Here is a 20,862-nt window from a genome sequence, read left to right as displayed (position 1 = left end):
CACATTTGTTGAATAAGCTATCCCTTCACCATTTTGAATGGAGCTTATTCTCTCCCTAGAAATACTTGCAACATTCAACATTGAATTTTTGGGTTTTATATTCTAAATTATAGATGATACTAAGAGGACTTCAAAGTTTTATGTGAGTTTAGCATAAAATACTCACAAACATCTAGTTTAGAAATATGTATATATATGTATATATATATATATATATATATATATGTATGTATGTATATCCCCCAATCATCCATATCATGGAGGGTTTTGTTTTCAAAATTAAAAAAAAGGAGATAAAAGTCACATGTATCCAAATAAATTCTTTATTTTTATGCCCCTCTTATTCTCCTTTCCTATAACATAAATCAGAGCCACGTCTAAGTAAGTTTTCTACCCAGACCTGAAGATGCTGTTGGTACTCAAAAATGCTAAATAAGAATGTTGTGGTGTTGCAGGTTGTTGGATTTCTTCTGGAAAAGGGAGTAGACATCACCCTTTGCAATTACAACAATCAAACCGCAGTCCATGTGGCTAATTGTGATGTCCGAAGACAACTCTTGGCCATCAATGGAATCCAGGCTCCCCAAAGGCAACTTCTACAAAGTTCATGGCAGGGTGATCTTGAGCAACTTCAACACTTGCTGGTCAGTTAAATCAATGTTTGTTTCTGTCTTTGGGTGGGTAGGTGGGTAGTAAAAAGGGCTACATATGACCCCTTTTAAAGAAAAATATGCTCTTTTCAAATGCAGTTCCAGAAAATTTCAGGCAGGAAATATGAGAAAAAACAGAATCAAACAGGACACTGGGGTGGAAAACAAGATAATAAAAGAACACAGCAGCAGCCTGTTTCTACCTTCCTCCAGCTGGATGCTAGAAGAAGTCAGGCAGCACCCCCGGGAAATGATGTGCTCCCGGGATGCCCTGGAGAACCACTGTTAACTTGCTCAGAAGAGTTCCCTTGACATCGTTGCCATTTGTACAATTGCTGTTTAGATCCCCTTGGCCCAGTTGCAGTTATTATCTTTATCCTGAAAAGGGAATCAGAGAGCCTATGCTTTGCGTAATATTTAGTTGTCACTAAAGGAGTTAGGAAGATACATTTTTTAAATGCTATCTTCTTAGGATATTGATCTTCTTGTTTAGATTTTCTACCCATTGATACTCTTTCCCAAAGTAACAAAACAAAAGTAGCAAAACCGTATGCATAGCCAAGGTCGTTAATTATTGGTGACCAGCCACTACCTACTCTTGGCATTTACCTTCAGAGATACTGTCAGATCACATGACCTTCCATCTGAAAGAAAATCATTTGCTGCTAGGAGACAGTTTCTTCCATTCCCTGATGGTGGAGACACAAACAGATAAAGAAAAAGTGCACGATGTTCTGGTCACCTAGAGTTCAAGGAAATATACAACAAAATCCAAAGGACTCTAAATTCTTTTGTTGTACTACACGATAGTCTAAAATTGCCATACATCACAAACTGAGGCTTAGAAATTTTTTGACAGACGCTTAATTTTATTTTAATGGTATTTGCAACAGTTGTTGTTGTAATCCAATGTCTTTTTTTCATAAACATATTTTTCACCCCTACTGATTAGCAGCCAAGTTTCAAGAAAATGGTGCCTGTAACTGGATCCAGAGCTTAATCAACAGGTGCTGAATTAACGTGCTATTGCAAGACTATTCTCAGCTCAAAACTTTCATGTTGGTTCTGACTAATAATAAACATTGATATAATAGGTGGTTTCTTTTCAGAGACTGAAAAAAATATTAACTAATTAATTCCCACAGCACCCCTCTGAGGTAATATCATTAACTCTAGTTTGTCCCTGGAGAAACTGAGGTAGAGACACTGACTATATTGACATGGCATAGAGTGCAATAGAGGTGGAAATTAGAGAGTTACTTTGGTTTATAAAATAAACAATTTGGATAATTTGGCCTTCCAGTAGCTTTTCAGTTCTGAATTATCCAAATTAAATTTTACTTTTGTTAAAACAAAAAATAACATTTATATATCCACCCCCATTTGACTGTATAAATACTACAGTTAAATGAGCTGCCTTATTATTGTAAATCATTCATTCACTCCACAAATCTTTATTGAGCATGTGTCAAACGCTCTGCTCAGTGCTTTTCTTATTCTGTCTGCAATCACTAAAGCAACTCTGCAAGGAAGACTCTATTATTCCTACTTTACAGCTGAGGATTTAAGGTCAGTGAGGAGCGTTGCTGGATTTTGCAAATAAAAATACAGGACACTCAGTTAAATTAGAATTTAAGACAAATACCAAATACTTTTAAAATATAATTATGTCCCAAATAAAAATTATTCAATGTTTAACTGGGTATCCCTTATTTTATCAGGGTGATTTTATTACCTTTTAACCGTGTCCTTGATACAAACCTATCAGGGAGGCTGAATAACCAGCTTAAGGAGCTAAAATCCAAACCCAGGTCTGTCTGTCTCTCAGGCCTGTGTTCTTTCAGTTTATCAGCTCCTTCTCAGTATAGATATTGAGAAAGAATGTATTGAAGTTAAAATGAGAATTCAGCCAAGCAATGAAAAGGCAGAGTTAGTATAAATAGCTATGCAGTAAAACCATAACAGAAACAAAGTTTTGTGTTTTTAAAGGCATCTGAAGAGTTCCTGGATATAAATTTCCCAAACCAGCATGGCTTGACCCCTCTGATGCTGGCTGTGAGAGATGTGGACCTGTTTGAGAGCCTTGATATGTTAACAGTTTACAGGCCTGCAGAGGTTCTGTCTGAACTCCTCAGGCATCGCGCGTGAGTACGAGTGACTAGTTGGCACCAGTGGAAGGGTGTCTATGCCGTTGTTGTTACAGAAGTCATTTGTAAACCTAGACATATAGATTGCTTTTTTATTACGTATATTAAATGCACATGCACGTTCATAAACAGGACTTCGCTGTTGCAAAGTGATATACAGATGTTAGATGTTGCTATCTCTTATTCTTATGACATTGACCCTTTGTTTTATTTGCTTACATACTTATTCTTTTGGTAGTTACTTGGAATGTTAAATAATTCTTGAGTATGCAGCTCCCTACACCTAAGATGTTACTAATTATTTCAGAAAGCATTGTCAATTATCAAAAGCAATTTATAGTAGTGATTTCCAGTTATCTAAAAACCACTATATGCCAACATGCTCTGTTAGAAGAGGGGGAAGTAAACAAATAATTTTTTTTCTGAGGAAGATTTGCCCTGAGCTAACATCTGTTGCCAATCCTCCTTCCCACCTTTTTCTTCTTTTTTAACTTGAGGAAGATTAGCACTGAGCTAACATCTGTGCCAATCTTCCTCTATTTTGTATGTGGGTTGCTACCACAGTATGGCTGATGAGTGGTGTAGGTCTGTGCCCAGAATCTGAACCTGCAAACCTGGGCCACTGAAGCAGAGCACATCAAACTTAACCACTACACCACAGAGCTGCCCCTTAACTTTTTTTTAATAGTTGGGTTAAAGTATGCACTTTTTTTTTTGGTGAGTAAGATTTGCCCTGAGCTAACATCTGTTGCCAATCTTCCTCTTTTATTTTTTCTCCCCAAAGTCCCAGTCCATACTTGTATATCCTAGTTGTAGGTCATTCTAGTTCTTCTATGTGGGATGCCACCACAGCATGGCCTGATGAGCATTGTTTAGGTCCATGCCCAGGATCTGAACCAACAAACCCCCTGGCCTCCAAAGCAGAGTGCGTGAACTTAACCAGCTGGCCACAGGGCCAGCCCATAATCATAGGGTTAATAAGCCATCTCTCATGTTAGAATTGCAGTTTCTTAGTGCTCTTTGTTACCTAGATATCTTGTTATCAAATAAGAACAGATAGGCCAAGCTCTTTCTCAGTATTTCACATGAATTTTGTTTTGGAAAAAAATGAAAGAGGGACCTTCAAGAACAAAATTATAGTCAAGAAGGTGAAGATGGAAGTTGGGTGCTACCTCAGACTTTAGTGTTGAGAAACAGCTGAGAGATTGTTCAAAGTGAAAATTGCTGGACACCACCCCAGAGATGGTGTTAAGTATGGCGGGAGTGGGGTCCAGAATACAGGAAATCAAATAACGCCACATGGAGAAACTCTAATCAAGGTAGACGAGCAAACTGAGGTCTCAACTAGTTAAGTGACTTGCTAACGGCCTCATATTAAGGTAGTGGCAGTCCCCTGATTCTTGGTCCTATGCTATTTCTTTTGAATCGTGACCTTTGATGAAGAAAAGCCATAAGAGAATTTTGTTGCAGATCATAAAGCGTTACTCTGTTCCCTAGCAACAAAGAGATTCAAATTCAAAGGTTTTAGGTCACAGACCATGATCAGCTGACTCCTTGACACAGACTGTGACTAGTGAAGCAAGTTTTATCATTGTTTCCCTGACCATGACCTGTTAATAGTATTCTCATCATTCACCCTCTGGATCTCTATGAGCTGATGTCTAGTCCTAGGATGCACTACAGCATAGAGAGGATATTCATGCTGTTGTGAGGAGTCCTAAGATCAGCCAGTTGGGTTTAACAAGCACAGGATAAGGCAAAGAGGAATGAAAAGATCACTCAAAGAGAGATTTTAGGACAAGATTGCTCTATTCAACCAAGACCCTGTGAAATGAGCATATGAGCTTAATTTTAAAGAGAGATTCTATGCCATCCTACTATTTTAAATGGTAAAAGAGCTAGCTGTTAACATTAGAAAAAAGAAATATCAAGAAATTAAAGCAGTCAGCTAAATCATTGGAAAGAAAAAACTAATCAATTGGCTATTTGTGATACGACAACAGTTTATCAAGATGTTTCATCTTTACCTGATGTATGCATCATTAAAGAATTATGAAAATTTTGTTTAAAGTTGGAAATTTTCTGCAAATGTTAGAACATCTTTAGAATGGGAGTGTGAATAAGATACACAGCACATTCCTTTGATTTAAGAGTCTTGAAAACTTGTCACTCTCTCTCTCTCATACATTTTGAAGTCATTATTTTTATCCCCAGACCACATAAGATGACTTTTATTTATTTGATGTCAATGTTTTTCCTCTCATATTGGTTTTCTTTTTCAACAGATTTAACTAAATAATCTTTAATGTTGATTCTATTCTTTCTAGAGATCCTAAACTCTGTGATTTTAGTGGAAAATCAGCAATACACTATGTGTCACAAATAGAGAGTTTTAGGAAACAGCAGTTATTGGACATTCTAATGAATTGTATGCCAAAACCAGGTAAATATTTCTATTCCCCTTTCAAAGTTCCCCAACTATAAAAACTCTGTTAGAAATCTTTCTTCTTCTACATGTATCCGATAAATCCATTTAAAGAAATCAAGCCAACAACTGTTTACTGCACAGTGACTCTGGACAAGGCCTATGGCTAGGTGTTCTGAGGGATGCCAAGAGGTCTAAGACATGGCCCAGATTTTTGCAAGTGTTCAATATGGTCAGGAACACACCACATAAGTCAGAGGAGAAAGAGCTTGTTGTGGACTTGAAAGGGAAAGAGGGACTTCTGGTCATTTTCGAATGTTGGACAAGATATAAAAAGAAGAGAAAAAGAGAGAAGTTTTGATGTAGATGGAGAGAAAGAGTCTGAGCAAAGACATAGGAACAGCCTCAGAGAAAAGTGTAATGAAAAAAGTGCCTCTGAGTAATGTGTGACTTTGTGAAAGCTGCTTGACTGTATTGTTTGACTGGCTTTTATTTGAAGTTTCCGGGAAAAGAGCAAGGCCGTACACAAGAAGCTTTCATGAAGAGATGAACCTCAATCTAGTTCTTGAAAAACAATGGGATTTGACTTTATGGAGCAGAGGTACCATACTGTAAGTGCTCATGGTTTACCCGAGGGGCAAACAGGAGACTAGAACCAAAAGTTCATGTCAGGGAAAAGGAACACATAAGATCAGATACATAAAGAAACTGGGTCCACTGAGGACCCATTAAATGCCAAGCTGAAGGACATGATTTTTTTTCAACAAAACTGAGTCCCTAAAGAATTTTCAGCCAGGGAATGATGAAAGCCATATTTTAGGAAAATTAACCTATTCTTATTGTGTAGAACGGATTCAAAGGAAGAGACTCATGGCAGGGAGCTCTATCAAGAAACTATAGAAGTGCCCAAGAGTGTGGTGATGAGCACCAGAAAAAGAGCACTTGGGCATGGTGTGGTAGTGGGCCTGGAAGGTGATGTGTATGGTGAGTCAAAGAGATGTTGTGAAAGGAGAGTTCACAGAGCTTGGTGATGTACAGTCGGCAGAGGAGACACACAGTCAAAAGTTGAGACTTTTGAGTCAAACGTGATTCCAAAGTTCCAGCCCTGAGAAGTGGGGGAAGGAAATATAATCAACAAAATAGGAGAACACTCTGGTTTGGCGAGGATATTGAAGGCGATGAGCTCTAAAACATTGCATTTCATGGAACCTTGGGACTTTCAAGTAACAATTTTATGTAGGACAGGACTTGTGAGGATTTGTGGAAGAGGATGGGTCGATATGCTAGTTTGGGAGTTCTCTACAAAAAGGAGATTGTGATGACCTGAGAGTGGGTAATATCATTGAAGGATTGATGATGGTGAGAAAATTATAGGGGGCTGAGCCAAGGAGGTGCCCCCACAGTTAGAGAGTGGTGTGCACAGAGGCACTTGCAGAGTGAGAGAGGGAGGAGGAGAATTGGGAGAGAGTTGCATGAAGGATGGAGTGGGAAACAGTGTCAAATTGGAAAAGAGGTTACAAAGCAGATGTGGGAAGGAAGTGAGAAGTTTCAATGGCAGGACAGAGACAGAAGATAGATAGCAGAGTAAAGAAGGAAAATATAGTGAGGAAATGGAGAGTCTGAGTAAAGATCACTTGTTCAACTTTGTTTCAGTTACAAGATAGATGGAAGAACCATTGGAAGAGGAAGAAGTTTTCGTCAAAGAGCCCATGCTTATTTGAAGAATCAGGATAGCAAGGGGGGATTGCATATGAGAGCAAGGCCCCTGAGAACCACCTGAGAGTTCACTGTTTGGTGTTCAGAACTCTGTCAATTTAATGTGGCTTCAAGTGCTAGACAGGAAGTGTGCTTGGAGTAGCTGAGTGCTTTTATCTTTGGTAGCTAGAGCAAAAGTAATTTCCAGCCTGTAGTCGGGGATTTCACTGAGCAACTTTGCCTGACTTTTTTTTTCTTAAACAAACAAACAAAAACCCATCTGTTCTGTGGACTCTTGTCCTTACATCTTTTCCTGTGAAAATTATCTCCTGAAGTTTCGTCAGGATCCCAGACCACTATTTCAGGAAATCATTGACAAAATGGAACTGATTTTAGAACCTAGAGTTCTATCTTCCAGTGAAATTAGTGAAAATTGCTGGAGTCTTATCAAAACACTTTATTATGTTTCTTTTGGCAGAAAGACATGCTGAATCATTGCTTGACATTTGTCATGATACAAACTCTTCAACTGATACGATGACAGTGACTAAAAACCAAAACATAACCTTACAAAGTATAAGCGGCAGCGAGGTAAGGTGCTATCTTTAAAGGAACAAACTAACAAAAAATGGATAACCTACCCCATCTCCTACTTCCTTTGTTTTGCTTGAATGTTTTAGAATGAGTACATATTACAATGATATTTTTAAATGCAATCGTGAAGAAATTTAAAGCACAATTGATAAGACAGGTTCAATCTCAGAGCAGTGATTAGCTAGTCAGCCCTGAGACTCATGCATTGTGTGTGTGTGTCTGCGTGTGTGTATCTAATACCACAGAATATTGTTGAGGTTGAATTCATACTAAATAATAAAATGCAACTTCTCTTTATGTAAGTTAGTGTGCAAAAGGAGAAGATCCTAATCTGATCATGTCAAATCCATCACAGGATACCACAAAGGAGGTGCCTTCTTGGTCCTGGTTGTCCCCCCGACCCATGAAGAATGACTCCACAAAAAGTCCCTCATGTTACAGTAACAGAACTAGTAACATATATTATGATCCACTGAAAACTGTGGAATGATATCCAAGACACCACAAACTGGTAACACTGATTGCCTACAGTGAGAGAATTGGAGATGAATTTTGCACTGTGTACTTACTTTTGAATTTTTATAAAAATTAACATAGCCCAAACAGTTAAAAAGATTACTATTCATATTTTATTGGTAAGGAAAAACGTGGCCACAAATTGTTTATTTTTAAAAGTTAATGAGATATGGATATAATATTTATAAACAACAGTGGGCACTTTTGGAGAGGGTGGAGTAAAGAACTTTCAGTCCTTTTCTCCTTCCAAAAATCATCCCAAAACAACAAAGAAAACAAAAAACAAAAATTTAATTTTTAAAACTTTTTGTTTTGAAATGATTATAGATTCACAAGAATTTGTAAAAATAGTACAGAGAGGTCCTGTGTAACCTTCTCCAGCTTCCCGCAGTGGGAACTATCATCATAACTACAGGAGACTGTCAAAACTGCGGAGTTGACATTGACACAACACAATTAACTGAACTGCAGACCTTGCTCAGATTTTACTGGTTTTTGCATGCGTTCCTTTTTCTTTCTTTCTTCTGTTTGTGTGTGTCTGTGTGTACAGCTCTGTGACATTTTATCCCCTGAATCACCACAATTAAGACACAGAACTGTTCTGTCACCACAAAGGAGTCCCCTCCTGCTACCCCACCCTCCCCATTTCCTTAACCCTTGGCACCCACTGATCCATTCTGCGTCTCTATAATGTTGTCATTTTGAGAATGCCGTGTAAATGGAATTATCATACATGTAAACTTTTGAGATTGGCTTTTTCCACTCAGCATAATGCTCGAGAGAGATCCAAGTCAATGTGTGTATCAATGGTTTCTTTATATTGCTAACTGCTATTCTATTACAATTATATTTTGTTCCACAGTTTATTTAGCCATTCACCTGTCAAAAGATGTTTGGGTTGTTTCCAGTTTGGGGCTATTACAAATAAAGCTACTAGGAACACCCGTGGCCAGATTTTTGTACGAACTTACACTTTCATTTCTCTAGCATACAGACCCAGGAGTCCAGAGTCATATGGTAAATGTATGTTTAACTTTTTAAAAAATTGCCCAACAGTATTCCAGAGTGGCTCTACCATTTTATATTCTCACCAGCAATGAATGAGAAATCCAGTTTCTCTACATTCTTGCCAGCATTTGGTACTGTCAGTAATTTTTATTTTAACCATTCTAATAGATATATGGTGGTATCTCAATGTGGTTTTAATTTGCATTTCCTTAATGACTAACGTTAAAAAATTTTTTTGTTTATTCACCATCAGCATAAATTGTCTGTTCAAGTACTTTGTCCGTTTTCTGATTGGATTGCTTATTTTCTTAATGTTGGGTTTAGAGAATTCTTAATATATTCTGGATATGTGATTTGCAATTGGCATCTAGTGGGTAGAAGCCAGGGATGCTGATAAACATCCCACAAAGGACAGGATAGGCCCTCCACAGCAAAGAACTATCTAGCCCCAAATGTTGACAGTGCTGAGGCTGAGAAACCCTGCTATCTTTACAGTGAGTGTCGTGGATTAGAAATTGACAAACAAAAACATATTTACTTTTTATTTTTTTATGGTATGTTTGATCAGTTTTCTTTTTAAAAGGACTAAAAAATCCCATCATATTACTACATTTTTTCCATGCAACTTTAAAACATTTTTTGACCTTTCACTCTATATTTTTCTTATTATGGTTGAAATAACTTTGGACTCATTTCTGAGGGAGAAACAGACTGACTATTCAACTTGTCTTTTGTTCCCTAGTGCTATCTCTAGGGTTTAAATTGCAAAACCCAAGGTTATCCTCCACTTCTTTTCTTTGAATGAAAGCTGGCTTTTCTTTTTGGTTGTCTGCAATCGTTGTTTATAGTTTACAAATATAAGCAGCTGCCTTGCTTGTAGGATTGCTCCTGAGAGGTTCTTTATAGCCTCTCCCAATGCTTTTTCATTTAAGGAGAATCTTTTTTGCAAATTTAATTATGTATGATTACGATGCCTCTTTTCTCTCCTCTGTGTTTGGCATTCTGTTTGCAGATCAGAATGCACGGCTCCACTTCTCGTCTATTGTCACCTCCCGCCTTATTGTCAACAGTTTATGAAATCTGTCTGTGTTTGGGATATGCTGTTCTAATATTTTCTCTCCTTCACTCATGACTGAGTGTCATTATTTCAATTCTCCTCCTTGTGGCACCCAAGCACGCCTTAAAGTCTTTCATATTTAGCATTCTAAAAGAAATTGGAAAATTCTGGGCTGTTTCTGTTTAGCATCTTCATTTCCATGATAACCTTCAAAGTAGATATTATTCCTTACATCCTTTTTGTTTGTAATGCTTATGTTTTTTCAATCTATTCTATGGAAGAAATTTTTGTCAGACATTTGTCAGTCTCACACATCTTTTGTTTTTTCCTGTGCAAAACTTATAAATTAGGTTTAAGTATCCTTTCTCTTAATTTTGCTTATTGTTATTCTTTTCTTTCTGGTTCTTGTTGAGATTCTCTATTTTGAACTTTTCACAGTAACAGGAAAGCAAGGTGGTTAAGAGTTCTGGAACCAGACTTCAGAGTCTGTGTGTGAATCCTGGCTCTCTGTGAATCCTGGCTAGCTATGTGACCTTGGGTAAATTACTTAACTTCTCTGGGCCTCATGTGTAAAAAGAAGACATTAATTCCTACTTTTAGGCACTATACATGTAAATGCTAGCCATCATTATGGACTTTGTAGATAGGTGCCCATACTCTGTGTCTTCTAACTTTTCCTGAAGGACCGACTAATAAATGAACTGAGCAGTTGAGGCTGACCACAGGCAATTAACCAACATAGAAACCTGAGGTGAGAAACAGTTATGTCTTTAACACTTCCAAATGAGGGCTGCTATTTTCCAAAGTTTAGCATAAAAAGTTCATGGAATCCCTGTAATTACATGAAATAGTAGAAGTCTACTTGGAGGTCCCATGGAGTATTCTAGACTAAGATTCTGAACCAAAACTATATATATATATACTAAAAAGAAAAATTCAATGGTCAATAAGCATCTGAAACTATCTCCAACTTTTCTACTAATCAAAGTATGCACATTCCAACCACAACAAGATGACCAATTCCATATATTACGTTACTAAAAATGAAGTGCTGGAGGGAGAAGGTGTAGTGGAACACGCTCATGTGCTACTGGTAGAGTGCAAGTTGTAAGAGTAAACTTTACTTTTAAAGCCGTGTGTGTAAGACACACTTACAATTTTTCATACTCCTTGGGTCAATAATTCCATATCTAGGAATCTATTCTAAAGACATAATGCATAATTGCAAAGATGTTCATGACACTTTGTGTAACAATGAAGAATTAGAAACTGTCTAATAAGCATTATGGCACTTACCTTGTAAGACTCATGGGGCTCAGCAAATACTGTTAGGACCCTCTCACAGATATTTGTAGAGGGAAGGAAATTTAAAATTCCATTAAAATGATGTTTGCTTAGTCAATTGCTATGTAACTTATACTCCAATGAAAAGGCCAGATACAAAATCGTATGATGCAACTATATCTTTTAAATACTTAGGAAGAAGACAAAGAAATATGATTTCTTTGTTAACAATGTTTGCTTTTTATTTGTAGGATTATAGGTGATTTTCTTCTCTGCTTTTTTAAAAATACTTTTTTGTATTTCCATACAGTCTTAAAAGGGTAACCCTCCCCCCTTTTGTAATTGGATGAGAGGGAAAAGAAATTTGTCAGATATTGGTAGAATTTTTTAAATGCAGAGCAGGATAAGCAGTGAAATGGACAACAGTCTAGGGTCAGGTGAGCCATCCAGTCCTGCCCTCTGCCGCTGACAACCAGGACTGAGTAGGGCACCTAACCTTTGCCCGGAGGCAGAAAATGCTTTAAAAAGTACATCCTGCTGCATAAAAGTAAGGTACGACAACTAAGTTACTATGACTGAATGCCTAAAGTATTTTAATGGCAGTATAAATGGAGGGTTTTTATTTTGGTTATTTTTTGTAATAAGTAAAATGAGCAAAGTGAAAAAGAAAAGATTCCCAAGCTCCCTTGGGAATTAATGAATGCAATAGCAGAGGCTTTGTGATAAAGACTGCCTGCTTGTCTGACAGGCGTCTGCATTTAGGGCAAAGACTTTTTTTATTTGACACTCTTCTTAAATAGGTGGTTCATCCAGATCATAGACGCCAGAGAGCTAATCGTAATGTCCAGGTTGCGATGGGATGTTTTAACTACTGCTCGCATTTATCACTGTTCCAGACGTCCAAAAGGGCAAAATCATTAGCAACAACTTCTAATGAAGGAAACTATCAACAACAACGAACTCTAATGAGAAAATCTTTCTTCTTTAGAGAGTTTGGAGTAGTTTTTATAAGTTGAGTTGGTTTTCAACCGTGTTTTTCAGCATAATGATTATTTTCTAGAGGGTAAAAAAGAAGTTTGAGAGTTTGTGTGCCATGATTAGATCAGAAAGCTGTCAGAGAGAGAACTTTAATCAGCTTTGCTGTCTCCTTTCAGTCAAGGGTTCTATCTGAGGCTTCCATACGGGGCAGGGATTTCCACCCTCCGCATTTGTAAATGATGCTCCAGGAAGGCATTATGGAAAAGGTTCCTTTGGGGTTGTTCACTGTGACTGTGGCCAAAGGATTCTTTCCAGTTACCCACCCAGATGGAATTTGTGGCAGCTTAGCAGCCTGGATGCTGACATGATAAAGCATAAAATATTGAATTTCTGAGTGTCTATGTGATTTCAGCTTTGATCTTTGTTTTTGATTATGCAATTAATCACGTCCACGTCTGTCTGAGCCTGGTGCTCCAGGAACAGATACTTTCCCATTATTTTAGCCCTAAATACTTTATCCCATTTAAAAGGAATTCACAGTGTGAAATTTTAGCCTAGAAAAATCAACATTCACTCTGCCAACAAAGTAGTACATCAAATAACTGAGTCTCCATTTTATGATATTTCAGGAGTTTGACCAAGACGATGACTGCGGTCATTCCATATTGGTTAGTGAAGGAGAGCCAAGTGCTGACGGACAAGACCCAAGACCCAGGACGGAAGGTATCTGGCCTCTGTCCTTGATGTGTTTACAAAAATAACTTTGATTATTTGGATTTCCCCCCTAATTTCGGTAGCACTCAGTGTAGACCTTTGAAAATACATAAAAGCACATGGGAAAGAAAACTCACTCGTATTCATAGCCTTTTGTCCGTGTTTGAATCTGTGAGTCTTGGCAACTTGCCCCTGCCCAAACGGGCATCCCTCTGCTGGCTCTTCTCTTTGTTTCACCCCATTCCAGCTCAGCCAGCCATTCTCTGCCCCTTTCCTTTTTATTTGATAATATCTTCCACCCATCTCTTTCCTCTCAGAATCTTCCATCAGCCCCAGGGGTCTGTTCCCTTCCAGAGCCAGGCATTTGTCCATTAGCTGTGGTCCCAGAGCTCCTCCCTTGAGGAGAAGATGGGGGACTGAACAAGGCACTAAAGCCCCAAGTCTCAGTCTTTCATTCTACGAGGCCATAAGTCTGGAACTTTCCAGAACAACACTCATTCCAAATATGTTATCCTGTCGTACCCATAAGCGTCCTTGCATTTAACAGACCACAAGGTATTTGTAGATTCTTGCTTCAGAAAATAGCTGCCACACCTATCACATTTGTTGATCATCTGTTCACCTATAAACTGCTTAGGTTAAACATTTATTTGAACTGCTCCAGTTTCTCTCTGGCAATTTTCTGACGCCAGGGAAGCTGCCCTCTTGGTTGTCTGTTTTCCCTCATCCCTGTGAAGCTCCCTGAAGGCTGCAGCGCTGTCGTAGCCGCAGTCTCCCGTGGCCTCCTGTGCGATGCCGCCCTCTCCTGGGGAGCCTCCTGCCTTTCGCAGACTCACTCAGAACCTCCTTTCCCCAGGCTGAGGGCAAAGAATGATTTCCTAACATTTGAAATGAGTAACACCATGAACACCGAACCTAATCAAAATAAACAAATCTTGGTCCTCTTCCCAACAGTCCTTGCGGTCTGCCTTTGACTTTCAAAGACCTCAAAGCTGAGTTCTCAGAAGCCCAATCGCGTCCCAAGAACCTTCCAAGAGGTTAAAGAAAGAGTTTGTTCTGCTCAATTTGGAGATGACTTGCCACTTGAGGAGCTAGTAATTCTTTTTAAATATATTTGTGATATTTTTGGTTTTCACATAGGAGCCGTAAGACTTACGCAGCATCTCCACTAAGCTCTTGCTGTTTTAAGCTTTAATAACTTGAGTTACATATTTGAAAGAAGCAATTATTTTTCTGATAAAGTTTCCTCTCACAATTGAGAGTCTTCAGTTCAGCGAGCTACTCTTTCAGTCATAAAGTCTGAAATAAAAATATTTAGGGCATTATTATGCATTGTATTCATCTTAAATGTCAATAAATCTCTTTAAATCCCATTTACATGTTTCTAACATAGTCCAAGTCGTTAATGTTTAAAGTGCTTGTGTTCTTTATGAAGACTTTCTGCATATACTGTGCGACTATTTGTTGTGGATATACACGTTTGATCATTCAGTTTATATCTGTTTTTCCAGTGTGTTATTATTCTATTGAACAAGGAGCACCACTAACTAATATATATACACACATATATATGTTAAATACAAACATATATATACATATGTATATATACGTATATTCCATAACGTTTGGATCTCTCTCCAGAAGTTAGCTAAGTGCTCCTGCAGCCTGCATTTGCTTTTTTATGGGCTTTTATGGATGGTAATGTGTAAAATACAATTTATAGACCAATCAAAATTTCCTCGTCCTTTTCCTTAGTATAAAAATCTTCTTACATTCCCCAATCAGCTATTTTCACAGAACATAGATGAAAACCTTGTAGACTGAAAATTGAGCACGTAAAATTACTCTTTTCAGTGGCTGGCCCTGTGGTGCAGTGGTTAAGTTCTCATGTTCCTCTTTGGCGGCCTGGTGTTCACTGGTTTGGACCCTGGGTACGGACCTAGCACTGCTTGTCAAGCCATGCTGTGGCAGGTGTCCCACATATAAAGTAGAGGAAGATGGGCAGGATGTTAGCTCAGGGCCCGTCTTCCTCAGCAAAAGAGAGGAGGATTGGTGGCAGATGATAGCTCAGGGCTAATCTTCTTCTTCAAAAAAATTACTCTTTTTGTGAGTGAATAAGAACCTATTTCCTGAAATTACTGGGCTAAAAGAAACTTTTTAAATACAATGTATATCCATCAGGATTGTTAGTTGCAAATAACAGAGTCTACCCTAGTTGGATTAAAAAGGAAGGAAGTTTTAAAAGGTATTAAAAAGTTCACAGGCCATTGAAAAACCAAAAGAGAGGAACCGAACTCTGGACTGTCAGGAAGAATTCTTTTAACTACATCTCAAAACCGACCTCCAGTCACCCCCAAATTGTGCTGTTTCTGCCACAACCAGGGAGCTGCTCCCACATCAGCCTTTGACCCCCTCCCTCTGCTGACACCCACATCAGCAAAAATGATGCCTATACCTTATCTTTTCTCTTGTACCTCACGTGAATCTGTCTCTCAAGTTAGCTTTCTGAACTCCAGTGGCAAAGGAGGCTGGAAAATGTAATTTTAAAACATCCTGTGTTGAGATTCACAGTTTAGGAAATTATCAAAATTTGGAGAGAGTATCCAAATATTTTGAACCTCGACGCCCATCAATTTAAACAGGACAAGTAGCAGACACAGGAAAAGAAGACTTTTCTGGGGAAAATGATTTTTCTTCATTGAATGAATTAGGCTGGGCCAATTTTAAGTTTTCATTTTCCTAATGGTTTTAACATTAACAAGTTACTGATCATTTTCTGACTTTCATGAATGTCATTTTCACCTCTTCTGAGAAGAAATTATGTTTCCGACTCTGTTTAAATGTTGGCTTTTAGTTTCTCCCCCCTGTAACATTGTCTGGTGGGTTTAATTCGTACCTCCTGATGTGGAAAGATACACTCAGACAGGAGCAAGCATTTTATTTTTACATGTGACAATAGATTATTTTTCCTGGCCCACTGGGTAGTTTCAGAGGCTCCCACGACCAAGCACAGTATTCAAGAGACAGAGAACGTTTGTATGTTCCCAGCTAATTTCAGTGTCAGAACAATCTACGATCTTTTTTTCCCCCTAATTGAGTACCAACAATTGGGATAGGGCCATTAGCTTTTAACAATTTCTAAAAATGCAAATATCTCTTATACTTGCTTATTGTATCTTTGTTTCTTGGTTTAAAAAAGAAATCAACCAATTAACAGGCATTGGAACACATTACATTTGCTTGAAAATATTCAGGGTTTATTAGTCCTCGATAATTGTAAAAGTACAGTCATTCTTAAGAACGTGTTCACGTGAAGACACTCTGCAGTTTTCTAACCTCCACAGCAAAGTACTAACTGCTCCTAGCCTTTGTACTAGAACATCCTTTTCACTGACACGTTAGTCATTAGGAACGTACACTATATGTTTTTCTTACTCTAACATGTCAGCTAGGTTTTTGCACTCAAGAATGATTACAAAAATGTTATGAAAGACAGCCATCTTCCTTTCATACGTGGCAGCAGCCTTGAGCATGTCACACAACCTACGGCAATCACTTTCTGCGTCTCTAAAATGAAGGGCTTGGATCAGATGACCTCTAAGTTCCTTTCAACTCTGTAATTCCAAGTATCTCATTTCGTTCTACAGGAATAGTGTGGTGGTAAGATTTTTGAAAAGTTAAAAAAATATATTGACGATTCCAAGAAAACTTCATTTTTAGAGACGTGTTCCTTGCCGTCGTTTATATTAGAAAACATGCAATCATGTTGTCCTAGCTGAGAAACATCAAGAAAACCAAGGGCAGATATGTTTCCATGACACCACCAAATGTAATATTGGATGACATAGATAGTAAATACTATTATCATTTGCCTGGTTGTAAATAAAACTTTTCTTTTTGTAAATGTTTACTGTTTTTTTTTTTTAATGCATTAGTCTCCTAAATAACAAAGGCATAAAAATGCTTTCACTATGGTGGTTCTACATATTTGACAAAATATCCAAAGTCCTTTAAAAATAATAAAAACCTACTAACTGAGATAATGCTGATGATGATAGCTATTAACTGACTTTCCCAAGGTCACCCAAGAAGTGGCAGAGGAGCAATGTAGACCCAGACCTGTCTGATTCACACCCACTCTTATCTTCTCTGCTATGCTTTTTCCCTAGCATTCCATCAGTGGAGCTGATTAACACTGTAGCTCCTCTGGGCACACGCAGACTGAATAAATGGCTCTCACAAGTACATGAATACCAGGACAAGCACTGCGTCCTTCTGGAAAGACACTCCTCTGTGTTCCCATAACACCACTGGCACACTTCTATCACAATGCTTACCTCCCTCTAGTCTTTGTTTTCTTATTTATTGTCACTGCTAGGGCCACAGCGGCACCTTGTTTATTTCTATATCTTCAGCACAAAGAGTTGTGTTTGGCATATACTTAACAAAATTTTATTGAATGGAAAAAAATAAATAGACGAACAAACCATAAAGGACAGGTGATTTTGGTGTGGTTCACACTAGTTTTTCTGCATAAATTTGTTTAACATGTTTGTAAGCAAGCATTGATTCTGTAAGTTGGAACTTTCTGTCTTCAGGCTTATACTGGGAATCATTCCATGGAATCAGATAGGAGATGACCAAAATGACAAATATGAGCAAATTCTCATTGGACAAAATAATTATCTCGTATTAAGTCTCAGAACAATCCAGTGATTCCAGTGAAGTAGGTGTTATCAGTTACACTTTACAGAAGGAGGCTTTGTTTTCTCCATCAGGGGACAACACTGCTTGTCAGAAAAATTAATTTTACACCTGGAAAGTTTTGTTATACAATTTTGTGCTCTTTAAGCAAGTATTTATTTAGGACCTATGATATGCTGGACAGGAAAGATACAAAGATGGCTAAACCTCAGTCCCTCGATAATGTCCATAATGTAATCATTAAGAACAGATTAGCCAAATAACCCAAAAGAAAATTCTTGGTTACTACTGGAATTCATTACTTCCTTCTTCTTTCTGCTATTGTCATGCCTTTATATAGGTGTCGAGATTATTGTTACTTTTCCAAGAGATGTCAGTCATCCCCAAGAAATGAGCCAAGAAGATTTAAAAGAAAACAAGTAAGCAATATTTTTTGAAAGGTTAGTTTGGAATTTAAGCATGAGGTGATACTAGTATGACAACTTACATTGTTAGTAATTCCACCCAAAAAAATTCTAAAGCAGGGGTCGTAATAAATATTATTGTGGCAGGGGCCAGATAATAAATATTTTGGGCTTTGTGGCCCATGCAGTCTCTGTTGGAATGATTCAGCGCTGCAGTTGTATCTTGAACACAGCCATAGAATATCTGTAAACAAATGGACTGGCCGTGTTCCAGTAAAACCACAGAAACAGACTGGAAGCCGGATTTGGCTCATGGGCCATAGTTTGCTGACCCTGCAGCAATGCTACTCAAAATGTGGTTCTGGGCTCCTTCTGTTACCAGTCAGTACAGAACTTGGACATTTAAATGTTTAGAAAGTTGTATAGCAATTTGACTGATAACAAAGAAATTGGGGCTTATTTTCATAGTAATTTACTTTTATTACATTTTACAGAAATATCAGTCCACAACGAACTGGAAAATTTAAAAACTGATCCTTCACTAAAGCTAATTTGAGAAACACTGGGCTGGTTGATGTCTTTGTAGAAGCAAAAGGGTGCATTCCCTGTGCCTGCCCCTCTGCCCCTCTGATTTCTCTGCTCAAGGAAATAGAGACTAGGAAAACTAAAGTGCGGGGTGCAGAGGGCAGATGGGGTGGGGAGTGAGCCAGACAGTGGAGAGGTCTTGTCCTTTCAGGAACACCATCATTCCACTTGGAAATAGTTCTCCAGACTTTCTAGTGATGTCAGGCTGGATTGAGGACTTGAAACCCAAAAGACATGGGGAATGAGTTTTGAATCAAACTGTTTCCTTCCCCTTCTAGTCAGATAACTGCAGCGCATGGAGAATGGGCGCGAGCACATTCTGTTTCTCTTCCAAACGAACTTGAGATGGTGGACCTCAGGACAAAGACGCTGACCACGAGGCCTTTACTTCTGAAGAAACAGGAAAGTTCCAAGGAGCTCCATGATGTGAACTCGGGCTTTTTGTGGCCGAGACCTTGCTTAGAACCAAACATCTCCAAGTCTGTAGCCAGAGAAGATGTTTCTCACTTTCTGAAAGGGCAAGAAAGAAAATCTGAAGGTGAGTTGAACACTTAATTACACAGTGATTCCTTTATTCTTTTGGTCAACAAATATTTATTTGTGGTGCCAGGCACTGTTCTAAATGCTGGAAATAGAGCAGTGAACAAGACAGACAATAACCCCTGCTGTTGTGGAATTCACATTCTAATGTGGTTGGAGGAGGGGACAGACAATAAACAAACCAGTAACATATATAGTACATTGGATGGTGATAAATGCTATGGAGAAAAATAAAGGGGAAGAGTGATGAGGCAGCTGGAGATTTTAAATAGGGTGAGCAAGAGGAGTGATGTCAGCATCACTGTGGAGTGAGTTGTTCCCTTTGTCTCTCCTCTCTAAGTTACAACTAAACGGACATTCATTAACCAACAGAGGATTCCCTACACAGCACAAGAGGATGCCTGAGAGGTCCACGCAGCCATACACCAGAAGGTGGGTGGACTGGATCTCCGGGAAGCAGCGGGACTAGGTGAGTGGACCTCTCCCCCTCCCTGGTGGCAGCGATCCAGGTTGCAGGTCATCACACAGTGTCCAGCTGTGACTGTAAGAGCAGGCGGGGGCAGCCTGGCCTGCATGCAAATGCTTTTGGAGTGGTGCAAGAGCGTCCACCATGCCATGGTGGTCCTGCCCATGGGGACACTCCCCACTGAGTGGTGTCAGCTCAGCCCCCACAAAGGAGCCCTGCCCGCCAAGCGCAGCAGCTCAGCAAAACTGCCCGCAAGTGCAGAGCCGGCCTGCATGTGAAAGAAAGTGCCTCTCCCCTCCTGCCCGGTACAGCAGCTCAGCTGGTCCCCCTGCCAAGTGCAGCAGTCTCACTCACACGAGAGCGACCTCCAAAGGAACCCTTATCAGGCTTTCAGGAGATTTCTCAGCAAAAACCGTACAGGCTAGGAGAGAATGGAATGACATATTCAAAATACTGAAAGACAAAAACTTTCAGCCAAGAATACTCTATCCACTGAAACTATCCTTCAGATATGATGGAGAAATAAAAGTTTTCCAAGATAAACAAAAACGGAGGGAGTTACTGCCACTAGGCCTGCCTTACAAGAAATGTTGAAAGGAGCCCTCCCATCTGAAACTAAAAAGCCAAGGTCTACAAAACCTTGAGTACGGAGATAAATAGAATCAGAAAATTACTGCTCTATGTCAGAATAGGTTAGTAAACACTTGCTTATAACAAAAAAGATAAATGGAAGGAAAACATCAAAAATAAGTATAAATACTTCAATTTAGTCACAAACTCAGCACAAAAAAGAACAATTTGTGGCAACAATAACTTAGAAGGGGAAGAGGAAAGGGATGGAACCTACTTAAGTTAATGGAGATAAGAGGCTATCAGAAAATGGACCATTTCATCTATGAGATCTTTTATACAAACCTCATGGTAACCACTAAACAAAAAATCAGAACAGAGCCACAAATCATAAATAAAGAGAAAACTGAGAAAACCGTCACAGAAAATCACCAAACTGAAATGGCAGTCAGAAATACAAGGGAAGGGGCCGGCCCCTTGGCTGAGTGGTTAAGTTCATGTGCTCCGCTTCAGCAGCCTGGAGTT

General features: G+C 38.8%; 1 protein-coding gene across 1 annotated transcript in view; it reads left to right on the top strand.

The window, feature by feature from the left end:
- Positions 1 to 2,711: 2,711 nt before the first annotated feature.
- LOC124233826 (mitogen-activated protein kinase kinase kinase 19-like) overlaps positions 2,712 to 20,862 on the top strand; it is a 42,497-nt gene continuing 24,346 nt past the window's right edge. The window contains exons 1-6 of the mRNA XM_046651067.1: positions 2,712 to 2,794; positions 5,125 to 5,240; positions 7,396 to 7,508; positions 12,984 to 13,077; positions 18,113 to 18,191; positions 19,040 to 19,299. Of these exons, the coding sequence (XP_046507023.1) occupies positions 2,739 to 2,794; positions 5,125 to 5,240; positions 7,396 to 7,508; positions 12,984 to 13,077; positions 18,113 to 18,191; positions 19,040 to 19,299 (718 nt within the window). The 5' untranslated portion in view covers positions 2,712 to 2,738. The remainder of the gene's footprint in view (positions 2,795 to 5,124; positions 5,241 to 7,395; positions 7,509 to 12,983; positions 13,078 to 18,112; positions 18,192 to 19,039; positions 19,300 to 20,862) is intronic.

Source organism: Equus quagga, unplaced genomic scaffold, assembly GCF_021613505.1.
Source record: "Equus quagga isolate Etosha38 unplaced genomic scaffold, UCLA_HA_Equagga_1.0 252_RagTag, whole genome shotgun sequence".
Classification (NCBI taxonomy): domain Eukaryota; kingdom Metazoa; phylum Chordata; class Mammalia; order Perissodactyla; family Equidae; genus Equus; species Equus quagga.
The sequence above is the reverse complement of the archived record's forward strand: the minus strand, read 5'-3'. Positions and strand labels throughout refer to the sequence as shown.